The sequence below is a fragment of the Lithobates pipiens genome, unplaced genomic scaffold (assembly GCF_037356315.1).
Source record: "Lithobates pipiens isolate NorthernLeopardFrog02 unplaced genomic scaffold, aLitPip1_a1.2 Scaffold_22, whole genome shotgun sequence".
Taxonomy (NCBI): Eukaryota; Metazoa; Chordata; class Amphibia; order Anura; family Ranidae; genus Lithobates; species Lithobates pipiens.
The window spans coordinates 207,001,929-207,017,136 of NW_027507784.1; the positions used below are offsets into that span (position 1 = coordinate 207,001,929).

At 42.7% G+C, this 15,208-nt stretch overlaps 1 protein-coding gene across 3 annotated transcripts in view; it reads left to right on the top strand.

The window, feature by feature from the left end:
* Positions 1–15,208, top strand: part of METTL22 (methyltransferase 22, Kin17 lysine) — a 553,862-nt gene that overhangs the window by 72,679 nt on the left and 465,975 nt on the right. For all 3 annotated transcript variants that reach the window (XM_077448831.1, XM_077448832.1, XM_077448833.1), the window contains exon 2: positions 6,209–6,369. In XM_077448831.1, the coding sequence (XP_077304957.1) occupies positions 6,264–6,369 (106 nt within the window). In that variant the 5' untranslated portion in view covers positions 6,209–6,263. The remainder of the gene's footprint in view (positions 1–6,208; positions 6,370–15,208) is intronic.

Here is a 15,208-nt window from a genome sequence, read left to right on the forward strand (position 1 = left end):
TGTCCTATAGCGGAGTCTATCACCGCGTGTAGTTGTTTGTGAGGGATCAAGAAAAAAATCAATTCTGGAGTAAAGTTTATGGGTGCTTGAGTAAAAGGTATAGTCCCGTTCACCCGATTGCTGTAGCCGCCAAACGTCTATTAGTTGGGCCTTGTGGAGGGACTGAGTCACCCGTTTTCTGTGTGCTATGGGGACCGACGAGGATCCCGATGAGGTATCTGAAGATAGAATTAGAGGGATATTAAAATCCCCCCCTAAAATCAACTGGCCCTCCGTTAAGTCGTCCAATTTATCTAAAACATTTGCAATAAAGGTGTGCTGTTGTTTGTTAGGTGCATACACTGTCACAAGGGTGACTTCTACGTCCCCAACAAGCCCTTTAAGGAACAAGTAATGACCTCCTGTGTCCCTAAGTACTGTTTGACATTTCCAAGGAATTCTATTGGAGATCAAGATTGAGACTCCCTTGGTTTTGGCGAAAGGGTTGGTAGCATGGTACGTCGTGGGGAAGAATCTGTTTTGAAGGAGTGGGACTTTAGTTTTTTGAAAGTGAGTTTCTTGGATAAACGCTATGCCCACATGGGATTTCCTTAAATCCGTTAACAGCATACGCCTTTTTTCCGGAATGTTAAGTCCCCTTGCATTTAGTGAGACTACCTTAATGGAGCCCATCTCCCCTGGCTGATGAGAAGGGAGGAGGGGGTGTAACAGGGCAGGGGGGAAGAGGGGAAGAAAGGATGGGAGGGAGGAAAAGATGGGAGAGGAAAAAGGGGGGTTAACGGGGAGGGGGGTGGGGAAGGGCAGAAGGGCGGCCCAATAGAATATCAGAAACCACCCTCCCACTCGGGATAGAAAGTTTCCGGGATGGGTCTTAAAAAGAGGGGGACCCACAACTATCTAATCAAGACTAACCTTGAGAAGGCACGCCACCTCCAGAAATCCGGGGGTGTGTGCCGGCCTATGTGGGGGATGGGTTGGACTCTGGCAGGGAAGAGGAGCCCCCGCTCTCCCACCCACCCGAGTCTACACTGTAACTGTGAAAGCGGCACTTGTAATTAACCAAGAAAAAACCCCATGAGAGGGAGAACACAAAAAACAATAAGACAAAACGGAGCATTCCAATCAGAGTAAGTTATTAATAGGCAGAGGAACTAAATGCATAACACTTCACCAGATACCTACTAAGACCTGAGGCGCATCCCCCTAAGATAGGGGGGAGAGCTTGGCAGGGCCATAGGTCTGTTCAACCATACCTATAAGTAAAAAATATATAATACAATAACCCGGCCAACTTTGTAGCGAACATAACATCCCAGCCTAACGTACCTCCCCAGCGCCCCCCCCCCCCCCCACATAATGACCCCACCCAGCACCCACAGCTCCCCCATATAGTACCCAGAGGCCCATGCTGCAGAGGGGGGGGCCTCCCATCAGCGCCACCATAGCCCCCCCACCCCCAGCAAAGCCCCCCCAAACCCCCCAGGAGAGCACCCCAGCCAACAGCCCGGTGCCCACCGGAGGATGCTGTACATGCCGTGATGAGGTTTCAATGACCTGTCCAGATTGCTTACAACGTTTTTGCAAAAGATTCCAGATACTGATTGGCCAGTATATAGTGTCCGGGTTCCTTCACAGCACAGTCTGGACCATTTGTCCTGAGGCTAGAGCAAAGTCGCACCCACCGGACCGGCAGGGGGGCGTCCACCGCATCAATGGCTCATAATAGGAAGTCATCATCCGGAACAACCCTCACCCACCACCCCGAGACACCCACCAAAGCCGTGGGTGGCAAACGAGGGCCCGCAGGTGCCAGATACTCTGTTCCGCTCGGGCTGCAGGGGCAAGAAAACATAGGGGAAAGTTAGTGGCGAAAAAAATATTGTCTAGTAAGCATAAATCCCGCCCCAAATGTAATTGCAATAAATCAAAACATGTTTAAAGATCAAACTTGTACTTAATAACTAATAACAATTATAAGATGTGTATGAAAACAAAATGATATCAGTTATACAAAATCCTTACCCGGATGCATGTTTGGGAAGAATTCTGGTAATATAAAGAATAATACTGTATAACTCCATTTGGTTTTATGAGTGCACTCCAGAAAATCATAACTGAAGCGGAGCTAATGTTTTTGTATGACAAATTTCTTGGTGGGTCATTTGGTACTAAAAAGAAAAAAAGATCTTGAATTTTATATACATGGTTTAAATATGTTATCTGTTTCCATTGTACCCACATATAAATATAGGATGAGATATTATCCATTTTTAAAAGAATAGATGCAATTAAATAAAGGAGAGCTGCATCCTAAAGGAGATTTTTGGGCCTGGGTTGACAGGCTATGGCTTGTGCCAAAAGCATCAATCATTCAGAATTTAACATTTGCCTTTGATCTCCAGTTGACCTCCTTCTGACCTGCATCTGACTCGCATCCCTGTAGACTTGTATGGAAATGCAAAACACTTTTAAGTGAACAAATGCCTGTCAGCACCTGTCCCTAGTATTACTGGTCAACGTATTTCCTTAATATCACCTATGGTCGAGAACAGGGGTGTCAAACTCCATTTCATTGTGGGAAACATTAGCAATATGGTTGTCCCCAAAGGGCCGGTTGTATCTGTAAGACTATATAAATGTATTTACTCCTCTGCATTTGATTATTACTGGTTTTAGTGATTTATTATTTAAGCTGTGAAGGTCAAGTGCGGACCAGCACAGAGCCATCAAATGTCAAGAACCCCCTAACCCTCCCTTACATCACAGTGCAGTCCCCATAAGGTGGGAGTGGAGCTGGGAAGCAGAAAATGCAAGGTCTGGAGAAGGAACAGAGGAGGGCAGGAGTCAGCTGCTGAAGTCTGCTGAATGTTGAGACCAGAGGAGGTGGAGACGAGGGGGTGCTGCAGCTGCACAAAGAGGTGCAGGATCTGTAGGAGGAGTTCTGTCCCGCTGTCCTCTCTCTCTGCATTTATTTAATGCAAATGATGAAAAATATTTTACAGCAGGAAAAGAATTTAGTGTGTACAGAATTCTACATTTTTCCATACCTCCTTCTAAAGTTTTACATTTTTTAAATATCACTTCTAACATTTCCATCTTCAAATCTAGTGCTAAAGGTGACATATGCACTGTATTCATGATCGCTCTCCAGGTCTTGAAGTTTCACTGATGTTTCTTCAACATTGATAGTTTTGTTAGACATTTCATCCCTAAAAAAAAAAAAGAGAAACATTTATATCTTTTACTCCAAAACTACGGGTTTAACATGTTTAACATGTATAGAAAATAGACATTTAAAGAGATTGTAAAGTCTTGTTGTTCGTTATTTTTTATTTATTTTTATTTTTTATACTTGCCTGCTCTCTGCAGTGGATTTGCACAGAGCAGCCTACTTTGATAGCAGTGGGAGCCAATGGCACCACTGCTGTGTCTCAGGCAATCAGGCGGGAGAGTCGTGGATGGCCAAGACACTAGTGGACATCGCTGGACAGAGATGGGGCTCGGGTAAGTATTAGGGGGGACTGGGGCAGCTGCTGCACACAGAAGGCTTTTTATCTTAATGCATAGAAAGCATTAAGATAAAATTAACCTTCTGACTTTACAACCCCTTTAACCACTTAAGGAACGGAAGGATTTACCCACTTCCTGACCAGGCCATTTTTTGTGATATGGCACTGCATAATTTTTAATGACAATTGCATGTCGTGCGACATTGTACCCAAACAAAATGTATGTCCCCCCCACAAAAGGATGCTTTCTTTTGGTGGTATTTGATCACCTCTACGAGTTTGTGTAGAATTTTTTGCGCTATAAAAGTTAAAAGAGCGACAATTTTGAAATAAAAAACAATATTTTTACATTTTTGCTATAATACCCCCAAAAAATCAAAAAAATAAATAAATTTCTTCATCAGTTTCGGCCAATATATGTATTTTTTTTTTTTTTTTTTACATATTTTTGGTAAAAATAAAAAAAAATCACAATATGTATATATTGATTGGTTTGTGTGGAAAGCTATAGCGTCTACAAAATAGGGAATAGATTTATGTCATTTTGTATTATTTATTTATTTTTACTAGTAATCGTGGCGATCAGTGATTTTCATTGCAGCAGACAGATCGGACACCTAACTGACATTTTTGACACTGAGGAGGGGGTTAACATTAGTGGCGATCAAGGGATTAAATGTGTTCCCTCACTGTGTGTTCTAACTGTATGGGAGACTGTGTGACTGGGGAAATGCACAGATCCATCTTCCTGCTTAGCAGAAAGACGGGATCTGTGTGATCTCCCCTGTCAGATGGGGATTTGCCTTCATCAGGGCTCTGGGGCTTGGGCATGCATGGTTTTTGTGAACGCTGGCAATCCTAGGTGGTATTTATTCAGAAATTCTATCCTGACTTGAATCTATTTCTTTTTTGATCAGCCTTTTAATTATGCCTGACACATATTCCTTTTCATTTTCTTTTCTATGTACTTCATATGTGGTCTGCATAGTAAATGTCAACCTGAAGCATGTTGAATACAATTCAGGGACAGCCTTCAGTTTTTACAACTGGAAATCCCTTACTACTGTGTGAAATGCCTGCTATTAACCTTATTTCACATCAGGTAAAGTTATCTTTGATTCTCTGCTGATCTTTGAGCTGATGGATTGTCCTAAGCAGACTGATATAAATAGGCTTATTTTCTATCATAGTCCCATCCTAACTGCCTGGATCAGGGCTACTCGGGCTTGGACATGCATATTTTTGCGAACGCTGGAAATCCTAGTGTGAGTATTCATTCAGGAATTCTATCCTGACTTGAATTCATTCCTTTTTGTTTTTCAAGATCAACCTATGCCTGGCAATCATATATTCCTTTTTTTTTTTCTCTCTTTTTCAATTACTCCATATGTGGTCTGCAAAGGAAACATCACAGCCTGAATTGTATTAGATAAAAGTCTCATCTTCGGGGACAGCCTTCAGTTTTTCACAACTGGAAATCCTTCACTGCTAATAACTGTATTTCACACTGGTCAAAGATACCTTTGATTAAATTCACTCCTGATCCACCTGTATCCTGTTTACACAGTGTTTCCTTATGGAGTACAACTGTTCATTGAGCTTAGTTTCTCCCCCCCCCCCTTTTATGTCCATATAGTTTCCTTCCTATTTGGAAGTATTTTTTGATTTAATACACACTTATATTATTTTATACTTATGGATATTTTGCAGATAACACCAGATCAACACACGCTTTCATAGTTTTCCGTCATGTTTTATCAGACCTTCTATTGACTTACTACTTTAACAGAATCTCCATTTGCACACCATCCTAAAGCTGGTAAGCTCAGACCATTCCTCAGCACTGTTTTAGACACAACAACCCCATATTCTTTTTTATTGTGGATGTGCCTTGCTCTTTGTGTCTCCCCCCCCCCCCCCCAGTGAGCACATGCATGGTCTCCTGTGGGCCAGGGAGGATGGGGGGCCGCCTCCCGAATTCCGCAATTATGTCAGCTGAAAAATAGTTCTACATTTTAGTTTGTTTGCTCTGGTTGGTGTTCAATCCTCCCATTTTGGAAATTATGATTTTGTGTATAATCAAGAAGGAAATAACACATACTGTTGCATTTTTCTTTAACTACATATGTTTTAATCTGGATGTCCTAATCCCCCTGATGAAGATTTTGTAGTATGATAGAAACCTGTTGGGATCTTCTAAGCAGGAATCTGTTTTGGAAATTTCCTTTTATACTTGCCTGCATTGTAGGGCATTGTACTATTGGGCTTACTGACACCAGAGCTCATATTTTAAAACAGTATTTCCTTTTTTCTTGTTTTGATATTGGATTTTAACATTTGTACCAATAAAATAAATAATTGTTTTACATTTTTGGTATAATTACTTAATATATCCTCTGCATTAAAGCCCTTGAGGGAAAAGGCATTATATCTAAGTTAAACAGGGAGCACAGCCTTTTTTCCTATTGAGGCTTATGGGCTGATCCTGACTGATCCATTCAGTTTAATTGAATCTGATCTAAAATGAGTTTTAAGTTGATAGAAAGGAAAGTTATGGTTATTGTACATCTTTTAAATAATACAATGGAAGTGTGTATGAGCACCTTTTAAAGATAAGAATATTTATGGAATTATAAAGCTGAACCGTACCTGTGTAAAGCTGAATCTTGCTTTTAGTGATTTCAATTTTGTTGTTTTAGCAATCACATTAACCCCCAGGAATTGAAACATGCCAACCTGGGAGAGGGAACAGAAATGGAAGTGATTACCTTTACAAAGGATACAGTCTTATCTGATGTCCATGTTCACACCCAGCAAAAGCGGCATCTCATGGTCAGACTGAACAGAGTAGGGCAACCAGGTAAATACCTTTTAACAAAATATGTATTTTTTAAATTTATTTCAGTTTCAACACAAATTATTTTCTTTTATGCTTGCCTCTTGGACCCCTTTCACATCTCCTTTTAAAAATGTGTGCTGTTTGTTTTTTACCCATCACTATGTTTGCTGGAGGTCTTCTCCAAGTGTCCAAAGTTCAATAAAAATAATGCTCCTGTTTTTCTGTCCCAGTAAGGGAAATTTATCTTGTATATCTGTTTTTGTAGTCACTGTCAGTGACCCTTGTCACTAGCTCTGCATCCATTTAGCATCCTTTGAGGGTACTCAACCTTTTGAAGAGAATTTGGTAACTGTCATGTTAAAGGAGGAGGTGTATACTGCAAATTCTATAACCTCAAATATCATATTTTTTTAAGCTCTTACTGTCCTGAGCTCCTAATAAGGCTGCTCTCACAGTAATGCACTGCGGTTTCCCCTCACCTTGGGTGCAGCACAGTGTACCCCCAGCTTCCCTGTGTGGGTTAGCTGCACTGCGCCATAGTGTGTGGTGCGCTTTCAGGAAGCATACTAAAATCCCCAGGATATAATGCAAGTTTATGGCAGCTAACTTACAGGAAAGCCGCAGGTGCACTGTGCTGCACCTGTGGATTAGTGTGAAAACAGCCTAATTAATCTTTTTTTTATTAGTGCTGATCTGCAAATTGCAAAAGTGATGGTTAATAGACTGACCTTTTTCACTTCACTTCACTATTGCTCTCCAGGCTGCTACAGAGGAACTATCTGCTTGCCTCTCTGGCCACCTGCTTCTTCCGCTGCTGGCACTGACTCCATGCACTCTGATGCTCTGGGATGGTGGGTTGGCAATCTAGGCTCCACATGCCACTGGTTGAGCACCCCTAATTTAGACAGATGTCATTGATACATGTGTCCCCCGTTGAAAGATTGCCCCTTACTTCCTTCTCTGGTAACAACTATAACCACTTCAATATCGGGTATGTAAACCCCTTTCTGCCCAGGCCAGTTTTCAGCTTTCAGTGCTGTCGCACTTTTAATGACAATTGTGCGGTCATGCAACATTGAACCCAAATAAAAACATTTTTTTTTTAATATTTTTTTTTTTAGATGGATAGAGCTTTCTTTTGTTATTTAACCACTTGCCGACCAGCGCACGACGATGTACGTCGACAGAATGGCACGGGCAGGCAAATGGGCGTACATGTACGTCCCTTTAAATTTGCCGCCCTGCCATCGGGAGCGCGCCACCGGCGGCGCGCTCCCGCGCTGGTCAGGACCCCCGTGAGTCCGGTCGCGGGACCCGATTGCCGCGGGCATCCCCGCAATCGTCTCACGGAGCGGCCAAATGAAGAAATGCCGTTGTAAACAGCATTTCTTCATTCTGCCTAGCAACTAGTGACACTGATCTCTGCTCCATGTGATTGGAGCAGAGATCAGTGTTCACTAAATGAAAGCCCAACCCCCCCACAGTTAGTGACACACCCCTAGGAACACTTAACCCCTACACTGCCACCCACTGGTTAACCCCTTCACTGCCAGTGTCATTTACACAGGAATCACTGCATTTGTATAGCAGTGATTACTGTATAAATGACAATGGTCCCAAAAATGTGTCAAAAATGTCCGATGGGTCCCCCACAATGTCACAGTCACAATAAAAATCGCTGATCGCCGCCATTACTAGTAAAAAAAATAAAAATAAAAAATGATTAATAAAAATGCTATAAAACTATCCCTATTTTGTAAACGCTATAACTTTTGCGCAAACCAATCAATAATCGCTTATTGCGATTTTTTTTTTTACCGAAAATATGTAGAAGAATACGTATCGGCCTAAACTGAGGGAAAAAAATGTTTTTTTTTATATATTTTTGGGGGATATTTATTATAACAAAAAGTAAAAAATAATGCGTTTTTTTTCAAAATTGTCGCTCTATTTTTGTTTATAGCGCACAAAATAAAAACCGCAGGGGTGATCAAATACCACCAAAAGAAAGCTCTATTTTTGGGAAAAAAAGGACGTAAATTTGTCCGGTCTGAAAGTGGTTAATCTTGCGTTATTTAACCACTGGGCACTTAAACACCCTTAATAACCAGACCAATTTTCAGCTTTCGGTGCGCTCATATTTTGAATGACAATTACTCAGTCATGCAACACTGGACCCATATGAAATTTTTGTCCTTTTTTTCACACAAATAGAGCTTTCTTTTGGTGGTATTTAATCACCGCTCGGTTTTTTAATTTTTTGTGCTATAAAAGAAAAAAAAATAACAAATTCTGTAAAAAAATGAATTTTTCTTTGTTTCTGTTATAAAATTTAACAGATTAGTAATTTTTTCGTCATAAATTTTGGCCAAAATGTATACTACTACATATCTTTGGTAAAAATAAGTACAAATTGGTGGATATTATTTGGTCTTTGTGAAAGTTATAGAGTCCACAAGCTATGGTGCCAATATCTGAAAATTGATCACACCTGAAGTACTGACAGCCTATTTCAATTCTTGAGACCCTAACATGCCAGAAAAGTACAAATACCCCCCAAATGACCCCTTTTTGGAAAGAAGACATTTCAAGGTATTTAGTAAGAGGCATGATGAGTTTTTTGAAGTTGTCATTTTTTCCCACAATTCTTTGCAAAATCAAGATTTATTTAACTTTTTTTTTTTTTCACAAAATTGTCATATTATCAGTTTATTTCTCAAACACAGCATATGCATACCACAAATTACACCCCAAAACACATTCTGCTATTATTCCTGAGTACGGCCATACCACATGTGTGAGACTTTTACACAGTGTGGCTACATACAGAGGCCCAACAAGCAGGGGGCGCCATCAGGCGTTCTGGAGCACCCAGGACAATTCTGACATTTCTCTCCTACATGTAAAAATCATCATTTATTTGCTAGAAAATTACATAGAATCCCAAAACATTATATATGTTTTTTTAGCAAACACCCTGGAGAATACAATGGTGGTCGTTGCAACATTTTATCTCGCACGGTATTTACGCAGCAATTTTTCAAATGCTTTTTTTTAACGAAAAAAACAGTTTTGTGCTTAAAAAAAAAAAACACAGTAAGGTTAGCCCAATTTTTGCATAATGTGAAAGATGAAGTTACACTGAGTAAATAGATACCTAACATGTCACTCTTCAAAATTGCACACGCTCGTGGAATGGCGCCAAACGTCGCTACTTAAAAATCCCCATAGGCGACGCTTTAAAATTTTTTTACTGGTTATATGTTTTGAGTTACAGAGGAGGGCTAGAATTATTGCTCTCACTCTAATGTTCGCAGCGATACCTCACATGTGTGGTTTGAACACCGTTTTCATGTGTGGGCGGGACTTACGTATGTGTTCGCTTCTGCATGCGAGCACATGGGGACAGGGGCGCTTTAAAAAAAAAAAAATGTTATTGTTCATTTTACTTCATTTTAGTTTGACATTTTTTTTCCCCAAAAATAATTTTTTTGATCACTTTTATTCCTATTACAAGGAATGTAAACATCCCTTGTAATAGGAATATGGCATGACAGGTCCTCTTTACAGTGAGATATGGGGTCAATAAGACCCCACATCTCACCTCTAAGCTGGGAAGCCTGAAATAAAAATAAAGAAAAAGATTCTGGCTTTGATCGTATTGGCGAGTCGGTAGAAGCACCGGAGGGCGGCGGGAGGGGGGATGTCTATGGCTGGGTATTGCAGGGTATCACCGACTATGGCTGGGTATCTCCGGGTATGGCAATTTATGGCAGGGTATTGCAGAGTATTGGCGGGTGTGGTTGCAGAGTATTGGCGGGTGTGGTTGCAGAGTATTTGCTGGTACTGCAGAGTATTTGCTGGTACTGCAGAGTAATGGCAGGGAATTGAGGGGTTAAATTTCGGTGAGCAGCGATGTGGGCACTGCAGATGCAGCCCACAGCGTTGCTGACACCGATCTCTTCCCCCTCCGCTGTACCTATTGGTCACCTTTGTTTACAAGTGATCACTCCGTCATTTGACAGAGCAATCACGTGGTAAACGGCCGCGATGAGCAGCCGTTTACCGTGATGGATGCTCTTGAGTGCGCGCCCCAGGGGGCGCGTGAGAGCGGTGTTCTTGGAGGACGTCATATGACGGCCTCCCAGAGTTAAACAACCGCCCTGTAGCCGTCATTCGGCTATGGGCCGGTTGTTAAGTGGTTAATCACTACTGGGTTTTTTTATACAAAAAAAGACCAAACTGTTGAGAATTTTTTTATTTATTTTTTCTTAGTTTCTGTCATAAAACTTTGCAAAAAAGTAATTTTTGTTCTTCACTGATGTGTGCTGATGAGGCTGCTCTAATAGGAGGGCATTAGGCTGACCACAATAAAAGGCCACTCTAAAATGTGCAGTTTTACCCAGCACAATGCCACAGATGTTGCAAGTTTTGAGGCAGCGTGCAATTGGCAAGCCGACTGCAGGAATGTCCTCCAGAGCTGTTGCCCTTGAATTGAATGTTCATTTCTCTACCATAAGTCATCTCCAAAGGTGTTTCAGAGAATTTGGCAGTACATCCAACCAGCCTCACAACCCGCAGACCACGTGTAACCACACCAGCCAAGGACCTGAGAACCTATACTGGTGCCTGCAGCACACTGCGCCCAAAGGCGATATCCTCATGCTTTTTTACATCCACCTGATAAAACCTGGTGAATGTATGTACTGAAGACCAAGTTGCAGCCTTACAGATCTGAGCCATGGAGGCCTGGTGATGCACTGCCCAAGAAGCGCTAATTGCTCTGGCAGAGTGTGCCTTTACTTGAAAAGGTGGAATCTTACCTTTTTAAACCATAAGCCTGAATTATAACTTGCCAAATCCACTTAGAAATAGTGGATTTTGATGCTGCCTGTCCTTTCCTAGGACCTTCTGGCAGCACAAATAAGATATCGATCTTCTGGATCTGAGCAGTTGACTTTAAATAGACTTGGCCGCCCTCACCATATCAAGACAATGTAGTGACTTCTCTTCCCTAGAACATGGTTTTGGAAAAAACTATGGTAGGACGATATCTTGGTTCAGGTGACAACCAGAGGCAACTTTAGGCAGAAAACTTGGATGAGGATGCAACACGACCCTGTCCTTGTGAATAATCAAATATGGCTCTTTACACGAAAGAGCAACCAAATCCGAAACCCTCCTTGCTGAGGATATAGCGACCAAGAACACTAACTTCCTTGTCAGAAGGACTAAGGGAATATGCTGTATCGGTTCAAATGGCTGTTTTTGCATCACTGACAAAACTAAGTTCAAGTCCCAAGGGTTCAAAGGAGATCTAGCTGGCAGGGTAAAGCCACATCACCCCTTGCATAAAAACCCGGACCAAAGAATGTGAAGCAAACGGTCTTTGAAATGAGACTGATAAAGCCGAGACTTGGCCCGTAATAGTACTCAAGGCCAGCTTCATCTCTACCCCTAATTGTAGAAAGGTAAGAATTCTGCCTATGCTATACTTCTGAGGGTGCCAAGTCATAGATTCACACCAGGAAACATAAGGCAGACCCTATAATATATGATTCTGGAAGCTGGCATCAATCAAGGTAGAGATAACTGACCCGGATAGCCCACGTTTCTTCAGAATGTGGGTTTCCGTAGCCAACCCATTCAATTTAGAGTTTGTGATGGATGGAATATCAGCCCCTGTGAGAGTAGGTCTGGACGTAGTGGAAGGCACCATTGATCCACCACCGCCATCTTTACGATTTCTGCATAGCAGGACCTTCTGGGCCACACTGGGGCTACAAGAATTATCGGCTTTCTTTCTAGCTTGATCCTGCAAAGAAGTCGTGGCAGCAATTGAATCGGAGGAAACACATAGATCAGTGATAACTGAACCCACGGGGTCACTAACACATCTGTTCCGCATGCGAGTGGATCCCTTGTCCTGGACATAAACTTGATCAACTTCATGTTGAACCTAGACACCAGAAAATCTACGTCTGGAGTCCCCCATTTTTGGAAAACAGACAGAAAAATGTCGGAGTAAAGGGATCATTCCACCGGGAGCAAATGCTGGCGGCTGCCTGCCAATTCTCTACTCCCGGAATGAAAACTGCCAATAGAACATTCCTTTCTGACCAAGTCAGAAGAATATGCACTCTTAGTGCCCCCTTGGTGATTCATATAAGCCACAACTGTGGCATTGTAAAATTGGATACTGACAGGACAACCCCGTAACCTGAATGTCCAGGCCTTCAGAGACAGACGAGCTGCCCGAATTTCTAGAATGTTGATGCGCAAATTTATTTTGGTTCTTGACCACTGTCCCTAAACAGTCGTCTTTTTTATAGTACTGCTTCCCAACCTGAATGGCTGGCATCTGTTGTTACCACCTTCCAGATAACTGGTCTGAAGGATTTTCCCTTCAGCAGATTCTGGGTCACCAACCATCAACCGAGGCACTGGGACACACCTTGGGGACAGCCATATTGGCAAATCTAGAGCTTGAACCGTTTTCTTCCAAGCAGACAGGATAGTGTTTTGCAACAGTCTCGAATGGAACTGGGCTTAGGGAACTGCTTTGAATGAAGCCATCATCTTCCCTAAAAACCTCATGCAAAGGTGAATGGAGGGATCTCCTGTTGACCTGACCATCTGCACCAACTCTGTTATGGTGTTGATTTTTGCCTGAGGCAAGAAAACCTTTTACTGGGCTGTGTCTATGATCAGACCCAAGTGCTCCAGCCTTTTTAGCGATTTTAAGGAAGACTTCTCTAGGTTGAGAATCCAACCTAGCTTTTCCAGGTATTTGGTTGTAATGTGCACACTGTGCTCCAAATGGGCCACCGGTCTATTAGCAATAGATCATACAGAGGTGGAGCCTGGACCTTTGTAAATACCTGGGGTGTTGTAGCCAGCCCGAAAAGGCAAGGCTACCAATTGAAAATGATGCTGTTCTATCTCAAACCGCAAAAACCTTCCATGAGTGGGAAATATAGGCATATGCAAAAATGCATCTCTGATGTCAGTAGATGCCAGAAGTTCTCCTCCTTGTAGGATAGAAACCACTGATCTGATCAACTCCATGTGAAAAGGGCGGACCTTCAGGAACTGATTTAGATTCTTTTGATCTAGAATGGATCTGACATCTCCATATTTTTTTGGTACCGTAAAGAGTTTTGAATAGAACCCCAAACCTTGCTCTTCTGTGGGGATTTGGATAATCGCCTCCTGAGCCAGTAATCGGTCTAATGCCCGAAACGGAGACTGCCTTTTCCCTGGATCTTGGGGAACATTTGACCTCGGAAAACGAGGCGGTGGAAACTCCCCAAATTCCAGTTTGTACCCTAGAGTCACTGTGGAGATGACCCATCTGTCTTGAATTTCCTCCTGTCAGACTTCTGAGAACTGCAGAAGTCCCACCCCCCACCCTGGCGAGTGGGGGGGGGGCACCCCTTCATAATGAGGTTTTAGAACTCTGCTTTGCAGGTTTTCTCCCCAGGACTTCTTTTGTGCCTGGGCCTGACCCCGAGGCTTACCTCTAGACTCTGATGGTGGAGGCAGTCGTGACTGCCTGGAGAAAGAGCCCGCTTAAATTAAGGGTTTACGAGTACTTTTCCTACTTGAAATCTTTTGAATGTATTTGTCCAACTCCTCTCCAAATAGCCAATCCCCATGAAAAGGAAAACCAGTCAGGAGCCTTTTGCATGGTGCTTTGGCTGACAAACTTTTCAACCACAGGATCCTACGCATGTGCACAAGCGCAAGGTGGGACGCCTGGGGAATAGAATCTTTAATGGCGTCTATAGCAAAATGCTCTTGGCAGTTCGGCCAAATCTCGGGCTTGTTGTACTGGAACCTCCTTAAGGGCCTGTCTAAACTGGTCCTTTAGGGATTGACAGATGCCCATTGCAGTGACTGCAGGCTGAGTAACTGCACCTGCCAAAGAAAAGATGATTTTAACAGGTATTCCAACCTTTTATCTGTTGGATCCTTAAGCATTTGTGCATTGTCTACTGGACAAGTTAGACTTTTATTCACACTGGATATAGCAGCGTCGACTGCTGGTACATTCCATCTTTTGTTGAATTTCTCCTCCATGGGATAGATTACTGCAGATCTCTTTGGAGGGAGAAAATGCTTATCCGTGTGATCCCATTCAACATAAATAAGCTGTTCTAGTAATGCATGGACAGGAAACGCATGCAAAGACTGTGGAGGTTTTAAGGAACCCAAAAAGCCGGAACTTCCGGCTGACTCAATTAGGGGCCGCTTGAAAGCAGAACGAACCATTTCCGTAAGAGATTGGACCAGCAATTTCTCAGATTGCGAGGCTGAAAAGGGTTCATCAAACGGTTCGGTTTGTCCTTCCTCCTGATCGCCTGAGGATAACACCTCATCCCCTACCCACTGTTCCCTTGGTAAAGGGTCTGAAGTGGAGGAGGTGGATCTACCCCGCTTCCCATCCCTTTTGGATAGAGGATGCAATTAAAGCCGATAGTCTTTCCTCTAACCCCAACAGGGCGGATGAAAAGGCATCTTCAGTCACGTATATAGGGGCTGAGATGTGAGAAGCAGCTACAACACCAACTGATTCCAATGACTCACCCTGGCTAGCCACTTCTGGTATTTCAGGAGAAGATGCAAGTGTGGAGGCATGACTGGAGTCCTCAGCGCCTGGGTGTGATGTTTTTGATACCTTCTTTGAGTTGTTTATACCAGTCTTTTTGGGAGGCATAGTCCTAAGCACAAAGCAGAGACGCTATTTAAACACACTATTTGCTGAACAATGATCTACCAATAGAATGCCGCTAATAACAGTTCATCCTAGCTCTGGGGAAAAGTGTGTCTTCCTCTATTGGGAATGCCCATATGCAGC